Below are 12,375 nucleotides of genomic sequence, written 5' to 3' on the forward strand. Positions count from 1 at the left end.
AAACTGTTGGGAGAGTATAATTTTGTAAAACTTTCTGAAACTCTGAAATACAAGTCTTCTCAACTGCACAGCAAAATGAGAGTTGAAACCACTATTTTAAGCCAGTGCTTTACCCTCAAACTTTATAAAGAAAAAGTAAATACGATTGCTCTTTTTGTTGGTCATTATTATCTCCGTCACAACTATGTCCAACATAATGAAAATATTCATAGACCTCAATCACGAGGCAGTTGCCCAGTGGTTTTTTTTTTTCTCAAATCAACGACTTAGGGAATCCTTTAAAAAGCTACAACTGAACTTATTTTGCTTGAAAACGAATTAAGAAGTTCACAGAGCGGTAGACATTTTGCAAGAAGCAACTTATTCAAAATTGAATAAAAATAAATGTTTGTAATTAACTTTACTCATACAGAAGCCAGACGAAGGAATGAGATGAAGAAAATAGCTGAATGAATGCTGATCTTTCAAATCCTGTATTGTTTTCAATCTGACGCTCTTAATATACTTTAAATGTTATCTCCAGAAGTCTCGGAAAGCACGTTTAACACTCCCAACACAGTATAGGTGTAAACACAGTATAACTTCTGAAATTATCAAAAAGAAGCAGGTATAAAGCAGTACATATTGCTTGATCGTCATTTAGAGTTTTGCTTCCAAATCGCCAAATGGAACTGTACTTGAGATAAGCGTTTCAAATTGTGAATACAGGAACCGAAGCTATAGGAATCCTGATGTTTACTTAGGCATTTGCTATTAACTTGGAGGAAGAGAGGAGTAAGCGTCTTTTACTAAATTACAGTCACCGTAATTTCTAAAAACAAATAAATAAACCAACATGGGTTATGAATGTTTGCGGGGTCAATGGTGCGCGGATAAAGCGGGATCAGCGGAATCAGCGGAGAACAGAAATTTTCTTCTCAGTAAGTGGCAGTCATTTTTTTTTCCTTTTCCTTCTTTTTAAATGAACAGTAGATCTAAGAATACTGCCTGCCTTCAAGGAGAAACGGACTCAATATCATCCAAACTTCCTACTCCAGTGAGGCCTGGCCAGCGAACAGCTTCCGGCCGGTTCCCCCACAACCCCGCGGCCCGAAAATGACCTGACGCAGTCACCACCAGAGGTGGGGTGGCGAGTAGCAAAAACAAGCCCTGGTCTGCGTACTCCCCAGAAACGCTGAGGGTCCCTCCCTCGTCCCGGCTAAGGCCAGGCAGGGCCGGTCCCAGACACCCCCTGTCACACGCTGCCACTGCCCGCCTGGCCCCGGGCACTGTCCAGCGGGAGGGCAGAGGTCTGTTAGGCCGGGTCCACAGGAGACGCTGGCCCCAAACACTCGGGACTGTGAAGCAAGTGAGGAGAAGGAGGGAGGGAGAGGGAACCCCAAAGTGCCACCGGCCGTCCCATCCGTTCTCTTTCCTTCTCCAACGCCAGAAAACTTTTGTCAGAGATCGGGGAGGCGCGGGCCAGCGGCCAGGACCCGCTGCTCCCCCCGCCCCCGTGTCACTCCTATCTGACCCGCCTCCCTGACAGGCGCCCGCGCCCGCCGGCGCCGGCGCCCAGGGAGAGAGCGCGCGGGCTGCGGCTACGTACGGTTGTTGGGGTCGCTGGTGTGCTGGTTGAGCGGGATGATCTCCATGCGCTGCTGGCCATACAGGTAATAGTCCAGCTCCTCTGCGCTGCAGCGGAAGCGCGGGGCGCCCCGGCCATCCCCGCCGCCGCCGCCGCCGCCGCACTTGGTGGGCCCGGGGCCGGAGGCGGCGCCGAGGCACAGTTCCTTGGGGGGCAGCGGCTCGGCGGCGACGGCAGCGGTGGCTAGAGGAGCGAACACCGGCAGCTGCGACACCGGCAGGGCGGAGAGACCAGCCAGCGCGGCGGCAGCGCAGGAGGAGGCGGAGGATGCGGAGGTGGAGGAGGAAGCCGGGGTGGACGAGGCGGAGGAGAGAGAGGCTGGCCGCGGGCGCAGGCTGTCTGGCGGAGGCTCGGCGCGCTCCGGAGGCGGCGGCGGCGGCGGCGGCGGCGGCGGCTGAAGTGGCTGCGGCGCGCTCAGGGGACCCGCGGCGCCGCTGCCCTTGAGCGGGCCGACGCCGCCGTGAGGGAAGAGTTGCTGCCAGTGCTGCAGGTAGGCTGGGTCCACCTTGAGGAAGGCCGAACCGCCGGGGTCTCCGGGCTTCAGCATGTCCAACGCCTCGAACTGGGGGCAGAGGGCAGGGAAGAGGAGGCGCGTGAGCTGGGCGAATGGGGCCGGGAAGAGGGCCGCTGGGACCCTGGGGAAAGCGCCCGAGCCGGTGGTTCAGCTGGCGGCCGCCCGGTTCCGCAGCTCCCTCTTCCCAACTCCGCTGGGGCTCAAAGTTTACTCCGAAGCTGCGGCGCTGCACAGAGGGAGCTGTGCACCCTACTCTGCCTCCCCGATCGCAGCGTCCAGCTCCCATCCAGCAATGCTGGGGCCCGACAGGAGGGCGCTGCCCGGTAGAACTCGGCTGCAGGACGCAACCCCCGCCCTCAGCCAGCGCCCGGAGCCGACCTGAGCCGGGGTGGCGCAGCGCCCGAGCCGCGCTGGCCTCAGACGCCAGAAGGCGGAACAGTCTCGCTCCCCCGCCCCCAACCTAGGACCACCAACCTTCCTAGCTACCAAGCCTTAGACTCTAAGTCCCAGACGAGCCTCACCTTACCTGAAAATTCGGCGCTGCCGGTGGGTGCGTGCGTGTGTCTCGGTGAGCGTGCGGGTGCAGGAGAGTGTGCGCCCTGGCTGCGCTACACGCCCCTGGGCAGCGCGGGAGGAGAGTCCTAGAGATTGTGCCGCCCGGAGCCCTCCCGACGTGCGAGCAAGAAAATTGGAGACCCGCGGAGGGCGCGAGAGCGCAGGCGGACCTGGGCGCCGGACTGAACAGCCGTGGGCTGCTGCGCTGGGCCGCTGCCGCGTCCTGGCTCCTTGGCTCCACGCTCTGGCAGCCTCCCGGCTGGACACGTGGGTTTTACGACAGCACAAAATACAAGAGTGTGTGTGTGTGTGTGTGTGTGTGTGTGTGTGTGTGTGTGTGTGTGTGTGAGAGAGAGAGAGAGAGAGAGAGAGAGAGAGAGAGAACGGACGGAGAGGGGAGGGGAGGCAGTCCAGAAGAAGGGGAGGGGAGAGGGAAGAAGGAAGTTCTAACTGGGCCCGACCCACACTGCTAGTGCGCCTTTCCCGCACAAACTCCTCCGCCCTTCCATCCCCAGTTTTTTTGGCGTGACGTCTCCCGCTAGCCTGTTGTCTCTTTCTGCCCATGATATGTCTTTTCTGGGTCCCAGCTTAGTGCCCTGATCTTAAAAGCAGTGGAAACGCGGCAACCGGAATGCATCTCCGCACACGCTGTAGTGTCGGCGCTGGAGCAAGCCCGCGCTGCCGAGACCGGGTTTGTTTGCGCTTTTGCCCGGCTCAGTTTTTCCTGGAGTGCCAGAGTCCACTCGCCCGCCACTCAACGTCTAACATAAATCCTCCGGGGAGAAAAGTTGGGGTCGGAGCCGGACGGGTTGCGCGCTGCAGTGAAACCCTCTGTCTGCAGCCCAGGAGCCAGGCTTGTAGGTGCAGGGAGGCGTGGGACCGAGGGTCCTGGGACCGAGAGCAGCTGGTCCTGGAGGTACTCAAGCCTGGTCGTGGGGCTGGGAGGTGGCTGCGATAGAGTCTGGACACCACCCAGCGTTCTGCCGACCCCCTCTCAGGTTGTCTTCTGGAGGGCTCTTTCCCTCTCCTTGTTGGGGCCAGGAAGCAAGTATCCAGTGTTACGTCTGGTGGCACAACTGCTATGGGACACAGGCGAGGCTGTTTGCAGTCAGCTGCCTGCGGCTGCCCCAGGAAGTCATGCATAGGTTTCTCTACCCAAAACCTGACGTTAGAGGGACAGGGTGGGAGTGCAGCCCCACCTCCACCATGCCCTCTCCCCAGACTTTGTGCCAGTGCAGCCCTTCGATGCAGTCTGGCGCCCACGAATTAGGCACTTGCCCCCCACCCAGCTCTTCCTGGCATTTTCGGTAGTAGATGGTAGAGGGCACAGGCAGGGTGTGTGAAATTGACCGATTCAGGAGGTACTTTCCCATCACCGGGGTTCTGGCCATACCTCAAAGAGAAGAAACGGCATTTATCTTTCTTCAAACAACCTAACTTATTTAGCACTTGCCAGTCTGAACAATTAATAGCCATTCTTTCCTGATTTCTGCTTGTTTCTTTTTCTCTTCCTACCACTCAAGTTGTCTGAGCCTGAGAAACGTGCTGTTTAGAATTCATCCGGGTCTCATTCAGGATGCTTCGATGTTGGCTGGAACAGAGTTGAACGAAAATGTTTTGACTGGCGTCGTTATGACAAGGTCATCCATCATTGTTGGATAGACTGATAGCACCCAAGTTTAAGGCAGACGCCACGAGGGAAAACCCACGGCGCTGTGGTCCCGGAGGCTAACCAGGCAGTCTCCGCAGACTTCCAGCAACTCCATCGGGAGGAGAGGATGAAGGTCCAGGCCCGTTTCAATTAATCTGCTCGCAGAACTGCCGAAGAGTGGTCTGTCGGGCCACGGGAGAAGAAACAAATGCTCTTTCTCACACTCTCCTGGCTCACTGCTGAGAAACCAGGACACTCCTCTGTTCTCTGGGAGAGACAGTGAGCTCCAGGGATGGAAGTCCGGACTCGGGCGGCGGTCCTGTCATCTGCCTTCTTGTTTCTGCCCAAACCCAGCTACTTCCAAGCGCGTGGTCCCCAGAACTGGAAGCCCCAAAGAACCTCTACCAGTCCCAACCCCGCCTCCCCCCTACCCCTTCACCCCCTGCCACCATTAGAAAGTCTCAGGATTTTGAAATGCTATTTGGAGCAGCTGCTTCCGTGGCCCCATGCCGCCCACACTCTGGGAAGCGGAGGAGGGAGGGTACCTCTCGTAATAAGATTAGCTGACCTGTTAATGAGAGCTTTGGACGTGCCGAGCGCGGGTAGGCGCTTTACGTTCATTTAATCCACCTAGCAACCATGCGGAGAAGGCATTATCATTAACCCCCATATTGTAGATGGGGACCGCTGAGGTTCGGAAAGTTTTTAGATGGGTTGCCTAAGGTCACGCCATTAATGAGTAATGGAGGCGGATTCAAACACCGTTCGGTGAGGTGCCAAGTGCATCTACTGCCCACCCTAGTCAAACCTGTAGCCACTCGGTCCAGACTGACGCCAGAGGGGGTACCATGGGAGAGATTTGGCTCTCCTCGCTGCGGGGGCCAGGGAAGAAGCTGAGAAGGTAGCGAAGTCCCCCTCGCCCACTACATCTACAGGTGCCGTACCTGGGTTATCCGATTCAAGCTTCCGCCCCACCCACCCTGGGCACAAGTCGATCCCGAGAACCCTAAGGCTCAGAGGGTACAGGGACCTCCCGTGAAGGGGGCAGGAGAAAGTTTGAGGGAGAGCCCCGAAGGCCCAGGAGCGAACGAAGAAGTCTGGAAGGGAATAGACCGGGAGTCTGGACCTCCCGCGCTTCTCCCCAGCAGGCCCACGGCGCCGGGCGGGGCCCCTGCCTCCACAGCGGCTTCCCTGATGCCCGCGGAGTTCGGCTGAGGCTGGGTCGGCGTCGTCCTCCCCAGGTGTGCACAAGGGCGCGCAGAGGCGTAGGCGGGACCCCCGACGCTACTCGCGCTCTGAGGGGCGCTCCCTCGTCACACAGTTGACCCTGGGCCCGCTTGTCACGGACACCCTGGCGCATATCAGTAGTTTTTAGGATGTGAGCCCACCGACGGCAAGGACATGCACCCCCTCAAATCCGCTTCCCCCACCCCCTTCAATACTGAGAAGACCGCAGAAACAAATCACTTCGCCCACTTAGAAAGCGATCAAACCTTTATAAAAATCCATGGCTCCCAAATCGATGGGTGAATATTTGCTGGGAATTTGTTCTAGAGGAATAAATAAGGAGCCTGAGTGTATTAAATGCAAACGGGGGGACACGGTGGTGTTTTTCTTCATTGATTAACGACCTCTAAAATAAAACAAGTGGGAAGAGGAGCCAGGATCGATAAATTACCCAAACTCATTATTTTCTCGAGCATTTTCACCCCGAAAATTATCCCTGGGAAGCCCATTGTACCCTGAGCTGGGAGGGGAAGGATGGAGCTGCAGGCCAGGATAGGGAGGGAGCAGCAGAAGGAGTAGGAGGGGAGAAGGGGGTTCTGTCCAGGAGACCCTCTATCTGATTTCATTTGACATACAATTCAAAAGTTTGCCTTTCATATTAATTATGTTTTCTTGATGGGGGAGTGGAACAAATGGTCGGTTGCCTTTGACAGGACTCCAATAAAGGATTCAACAGCTCTCCGCTCTGCCCTGGGTGCTCCTCCTTCTAGGTTTAAGGTCACGGGTGGCTGAGTTAATAATTCATTAATATAGACATTTATTCAGAAGGGTTCGCTGAGATCCACTCTTCCTGCCTCCTCCCAGAGATTTATTTTCCTAGGAAATGGATAGGGGTTGGGGGTGGGCTGCAGGTGAAAGGAGGGGGGTGGGAAGAGAAAAAGAAAAATGGAGAGAGAACGGCTGGATAGAGCTAGGAGGAATCTTTGCTAAGCCATATTAGCAGACAGGTCCTTTGAGCCTGCCAGCAAAACTTGGTTGAAAATGTGGTATCCAAACAGCACAGAGACTCTGGCCTGCGGTGGCCATTTCTCCTTCCATACCTGTTCATCCCCTTGTTTAAAAAGCTCCTTTCCTCCATGGTTTGGGACCAGGGAAGAGCCTTCTCACTGAGGATCTTGGATTGCAGGCAAAAGGGGAAAGTGCTGAGGAAAAAAAAAAAAAAAAAAAAACAGGACCCACTCCATCCCTATGAGATTCCCAAGGGAGGAGCTTTGAAACTTGCCCAGACTTGGAGTCTAAGGGAACCTCCTCTCCTAAGGGTACAGGAAACTTCTGGAGGACACTCTACCCCTCAGAAATGGGATCATGGAGAAGGGGGTTGGAGGCAGAGACTGAAAGTAGATAGTAAGTAATAAATGAGTAATGGTCAGATGGGAATAAGTGCCATGAAAAGCAATAAAGAATAGAGGGAAAGGGAGTGCATGTAGGTGGAAGGGGTTACATATAATGGAAGGGGTTACATACAGTTTTACATATAATGGCCAGGGAAAGCTTCTCTTAGAAAGTGAAATTTAAATAGAGACTTGAAGCAAGAAGATGCCAGCTTTCTGTCCAGAGCAGGATATTCCCTGCCCTAACCTATAGCCAGTGGCTAAAGCAGTAAAAGGGACCTCTCCTGAAGAACTGTCAAAGATTTGCCTCCTCGCTACTGGCCACACTTGCTTCCCTTAAGCTGCTGTGTACTACTTGATATCCTTTCAATACCTCCATTGACTGTTCTCATCAGTTGGAGTCACCTAACTTGCTGGTAACTTAGACCCTGACACAGTGACCCACCTCCAACTATCCGGACCTCAATTTCTTCAACAGTCCAAAGAAGGGGTAGGACAAATGCAGTGTTCTGTCCTAAGCTTTTATGAAGCAGCAACCGAATTCTGACCCCCCACTCTATTACATATTTTATACCCCACTGCTGCATGCTGTGAGTCTAAGACGTGCATGGTGTAAAATGTACTGCACAACTGAAAACTGGAAAACCCTCACCATTTATTTTAATCACTGCAGTCTGCCCATTGATCCCTTTGCATCTTCACTTGTTCATCCTTACTTAGTGACAGAAGACAGTGCCAGCCACCATTGGAAAGAAAGCGAGCAAGGAGTGAGGCAGAGAAAGTAGAAGGCAGTGAAATGCTTAGCACGCAGAAGCCAGCTCTGACCTCAGGTGATGCAGCAGGTGCCTCGCCATTCATCTGACACACCCTCCTCTTCTGAGGCCTTGGCAGTTTAGACATGTCCTTCCCTCAGCTTTCCTCCTCGAATAAAAGTACTTGGAAGTTCAGCTCCTCACTTTGCCAGGTCAAAAATGGCCTCTGCATCTGGGAGACCAACCCCAGGTGATTTGTGACCACTCTCTTTCATCCTCCGCCAGGACCCTGGCAGACAGCACCTGTTCACGTCACTTGAAATGCAGCCGAAGCCTCCAGCTCCTTTCACCCTGGTCACCCAACAGCTGCCACTCAAACAATGTCTCTCAGCCACCTCAGGCCTGATTTGGATTTGACCTACTGACCTGGAGGTGAAAGGCTCTACAGTCCATTATGAAACCCTGAGGCCAGTTCATTCTTCCAGGAAAGCCTCTAAGTATATCATTTCTGTTTGCAGGGAAATCAGCTATTATAATTTGCAAAGGTCTCATGAATTTGAAACATATTGGTGGCAGTTCAGTCCCATAAAGATTTAATGAATAGCCACTGGGTGAAAAACAACTTTTTTTTTTTTTTTTTTGTCTTGACAAGTCAAGGAAAAGAGAAATAATTAGACGAGAATAGCTATCCCTTCAGAAACTCACACATTCCCTTCAATATCTCCTTCCTATCCCACCCTTTCCCCAGGAATTTAATCTTATATTTTTCCAAGCATCTGTAAAAATAGACAAGCCCAATTATCGTTACCTACAATTTAACAGCTATACAGAATATCTAATGAACACCTACTGTGTGCACGAGACTATTGGTAGAGATCTCTGGGACAATCTCCTTTGAAGCTCTTCTAGCAAATGCTACCTGGTTCAAACACAGTCTTCTGTTGGTCACCAGATTGTTGCTTAAATTAGTTGAAGCCTATAGGACTTCAGTCATAACCAGGATGAGGTAAGCATGTTACAGTGCATCTGTTAGAAATTAGAAACATATGCTATGGTTGATTCACATTCTGAGGGTTGGCAGTTCCTAGGCATGGTAGGTTCCCCTGAGTGCCCAGCAACAGTCTCTAGGAGCGGCTTCCAGCTACCCTCTAAATGAGGGGGTTCCTGAGGCTTCCCCCTTCCCAGGGCAGCTTGAGGAAAGAGAATGTATATTCTTACAGCAGATCTTACATATACCTAGAGGAACCCAAGGAAGCCTGTCTGCCTCCCTCATCATACACTTTCCTGTCTGGCTGCATGCCCTTACCCTCCTCTGAGCTAGGGTGTCAGAGGGTGACACTAAGGCTTGTTTTCATTGAATTGTTTCCAGTGAGTCTACGTTATCTGTGTAACAGCCTCTCAAAGCAAAAAGTAACCTATTCTTAGTTTCCTTTTGAAACTGGAAAACTTGTCTTTAAACCAAAATAAAGACACCGTGCAGGTCACTGTGAGAAAAACCAAAAGTGTGTAAATTGTGGTACCCCTGCCTTCCATGATCTTATACTGTGGAATTCTTTCAGAGACCTAGTTTCTCTCTATGATGCCCAGGTTGAAGAGCCGATAAGTGGCATAAGAGTTCAGAAGAGAAAGCCATCACTTTAGGAGATAATCAAGCAAAGCCTCACAAACGAGATGGGCCATAAAGATTGTGTGCATTCAGGTGGGTAGGGAGGAACTGAGGAAAGGTGTTCTAGGACAGGGGCTGCCTGAGCAAAAACCCGAAAACTGGACCCTACACAGTCTGAGAGGCCCAGGTGACTTTTCTTCCTCCATTCATGAGAAAAATGACTGGATGGCTGGCTGCCCTCCCTAAGAACCAGGACCTCATCTCCCTGGGGGTCCTGAAGCCATATCCCATAGATTCTGAAAGACGCTTTTATGAGAATGTTGTGACCTAAAATATGTTCAGGCTTAAGTCAGAGAATCAACTCACAATTAGGGCAACTGAAAAACAGTTGAAGGCTCCAGGATAAGGCCATCAGTATAGCCCATATTGCCCTGGACTGTGATTTGGTGAGCTTGGCAATGCCGTTTCCTAGCTCTGGATGGCACAAACTATGATTTTCTGAGCTGCTCTTTTTAAACTATGAAGAACTATGATGAAAAAAAAGAATGAAGTGAAGTTTAAAAGACTAGTGATCCAGATACATCAGAGGTAAAGACCATGTAGGAAAATGTTTTAGAATAAGCAAATACACTCCCCAAAGATCCTTACAGGTTAACCATAGTTATATAGCTCGACTGCATCAGCCCTACTTCTTTTTAACATGCTTATCTCTCAGACTTTGGGGACAAATGACCACGGTCCTCTCTCTTCACATACACACAGGTGCACATGCATACACAGTCCCTCACAGACTTACACCAACTTGGTCTTCTCTCCTTTCTGTAAGGGAGAAGGGAGTGGAGGGGCTCCTACTCTGCATTCTGGAATGAAACAACAAAGACGAAGAGTGCCAATCTGTGAGGAAAAGATCTTTGGGAAGACTCCAAGTTACATGGTTAATCTCCCTTCAAAAAAAAGAAGAAGAAGAAATTGCAAAAATGCAACTTAGGATTCCTCACACTCAAAGAAAAAAAATTATTTTTGCATTGATAAGACTGCCAGATTCTTAAATAGAATGTTTTAAAAGATGAATAATCATAAAATACATTATTAGTCTATTTTTATAATACAATAATTGACAAGTGATACTGGAACATTGATTGGAAAATTACCATTTTGACAATTCAGTGGTTAACAACTTGATTTTTAAAATGTTGCAAAGTTTGACCATATTCTGGGCATTTCCTTCTGGTCTGTCTACAATGGCAAGCATTTTTCATTGAAACATACGTTTCAGTGGACAAGTATTTTATTTGGCAGAAACCTAATAGTTTAAGTATAGATTTTAAAGTCAACTGTGTGCTCCGTAAGCTAATGTTTTCAAACAGAGGCATTTTTCACAATTGTTTCCTCAAAACAAATGTTTGTCTTGGAGCCAGTAGAGGTCAAACATTCCAGTAAGCTTCTCATTTAGGACTGTCACTGCTATTCTGTCACCTTCAAGATCTTCTGTTGGTCTTATTCTCTTACAGACTTCCATGAGTTTCTTTGCAGGGCTAGTCCCCCAAAAAATGATTTTTTAAGGTGAGTGCAAGCATTTTTAAAATGATTTTTTTCTTGGTAAAAATGAATTGGAAGTACATTCACGTTTAGCAATGTTGTATTTCATTTGTGTAGATGCCATTTTGCTTGTGGCATGATTATTGGCACTCTTTGTCTTTCCATTGCCAGATAGAGAATGGGTGGTATGAGCCCTCCGCTCCATTCTCCTTGACAAAAAGGAGAGAGGATCAAGTTGGTGTGAGTCTGTGAGTGACTGTGTGTGTGTGTGTGTGTGTGTGAAGATAGAGGGGCCGGGCGCAGTGGCTCAAGCCTGTAATCCCAGCACTTTGGGAAGCCGAGATGGGTGTATCACGAGGTCAGGAGATTGAGACCATCCTGGCTAACATGGTGAAACCCCGTCTCTCCTAAAAAATACAAAAAACTAGCCGGGCGAAGTGGTGGATGCCTGTAGTCCCAGCTACTCGGGAGGCTGAGGCAGGAGACTGGCATAAACCCGGGAGGCAGAGCTTGCAGTGAGCTGAGATCCGGCCACTGCACTCCAGCCTGGGTGACAGAGCAAGACTCCGTCTCAAAAAAAAAAAAAAAAAAAAAAAAAAAAAAAAGATAGAGGACCACTGTAATTTATCCCCAAAGTTTGAGAAGGGTGTTAAAGAGAAGCAGGGCTGATGTGGTTTAGCTATATTACTGTAGACTCATTCAACTGCAGGTGGCAGAAATTATTTGAACTGATATCTACTGGGAAAAAAAGGATTTGGTGGCTCAAATATTTAAAAAAAAAAAAAACAGGTTATGGTTTTCAGGTATAGATGCATTCAGAGGTTCAAACAACATCATGAAGTCTCAATCTCTTTATCTCTTTGTTCTGCTTTCCTCTGTTCTGAATTTAATCTCAGGCAGAATCTTTCATGTGGTTGCCCCCACCTTATTCTTCTAGAATAAGATAGCAATCCCAGAAGAAAAACTTCCAACAGAAATTCTAGAATTAAGTCTTAGACTAATATGGTCACCCTGCTATCCCTGAACTAGCCATTATGACCAAGGAAATAGAGTGCACTGACTGACCAGGTCTGGACTTGAGCCCTAACCAAGCCACATATATTGAGATAGCCTTCAGGACACGGCACAACGAAGAGACAACTAGGTGGAGACCAGCAACTTCTTGAGTCTAGGAAATGGAGTCAAGATTCTGGGGAGGCCAAGGTGGCTAGAGTGCAGAACAGAGGACTCAAGAGGATAGTCCAGATAGTCGCAGAGTGCGAGAGAGTGTTCAGAAGCATGCTGATCAGGTATGTGGATGAGTCACCCATTTCTCCTCTCCTGAGGAAATAAATGATGCTAGTACCTTAAATATCCTTCCAGAGATATTCTCTGCGTATATAGTTACACCTCTTTCTCAAGTGTTATATGATACACACTGCTCTGCATCTTAGTTGTTTCCATTTAAAAATATAGCTTAGAGATTGTTATATACTTATAAATAATAGGATTTTCAATTTGTTTTTATAATGTT

At 49.9% G+C, this 12,375-nt stretch overlaps 1 protein-coding gene and 1 long non-coding RNA gene across 2 annotated transcripts in view; one reads left to right on the forward strand and one right to left on the reverse strand.

Moving 5' to 3' along the window:
• Nucleotides 1–2,939, reverse strand: part of PRDM6 (PR/SET domain 6) — a 112,762-nt gene extending 109,823 nt beyond the window's left edge. Inside the window, exons 1-2 of the mRNA XM_030926759.1 lie at nt 2,668–2,939; nt 1,589–2,189 (exon numbers count right to left, since the gene is read on the reverse strand). Coding sequence (XP_030782619.1) covers nt 1,589–2,174 — 586 coding nt within the window. The 5' untranslated portion in view covers nt 2,175–2,189; nt 2,668–2,939. The remainder of the gene's footprint in view (nt 1–1,588; nt 2,190–2,667) is intronic.
• Nucleotides 1,867–5,938, forward strand: LOC115896386. Its single transcript, XR_004056244.1, has 2 exons — nt 1,867–2,117; nt 4,220–5,938. It is a non-coding gene; the product is annotated as an uncharacterized LOC115896386 (long non-coding RNA).
• The last annotated feature ends 6,437 nt before the right edge of the window (nt 5,939–12,375 follow it).

This window comes from Rhinopithecus roxellana, chromosome 3 (assembly GCF_007565055.1).
Source record: "Rhinopithecus roxellana isolate Shanxi Qingling chromosome 3, ASM756505v1, whole genome shotgun sequence".
NCBI lineage: Eukaryota > Metazoa > Chordata > Mammalia > Primates > Cercopithecidae > Rhinopithecus > Rhinopithecus roxellana.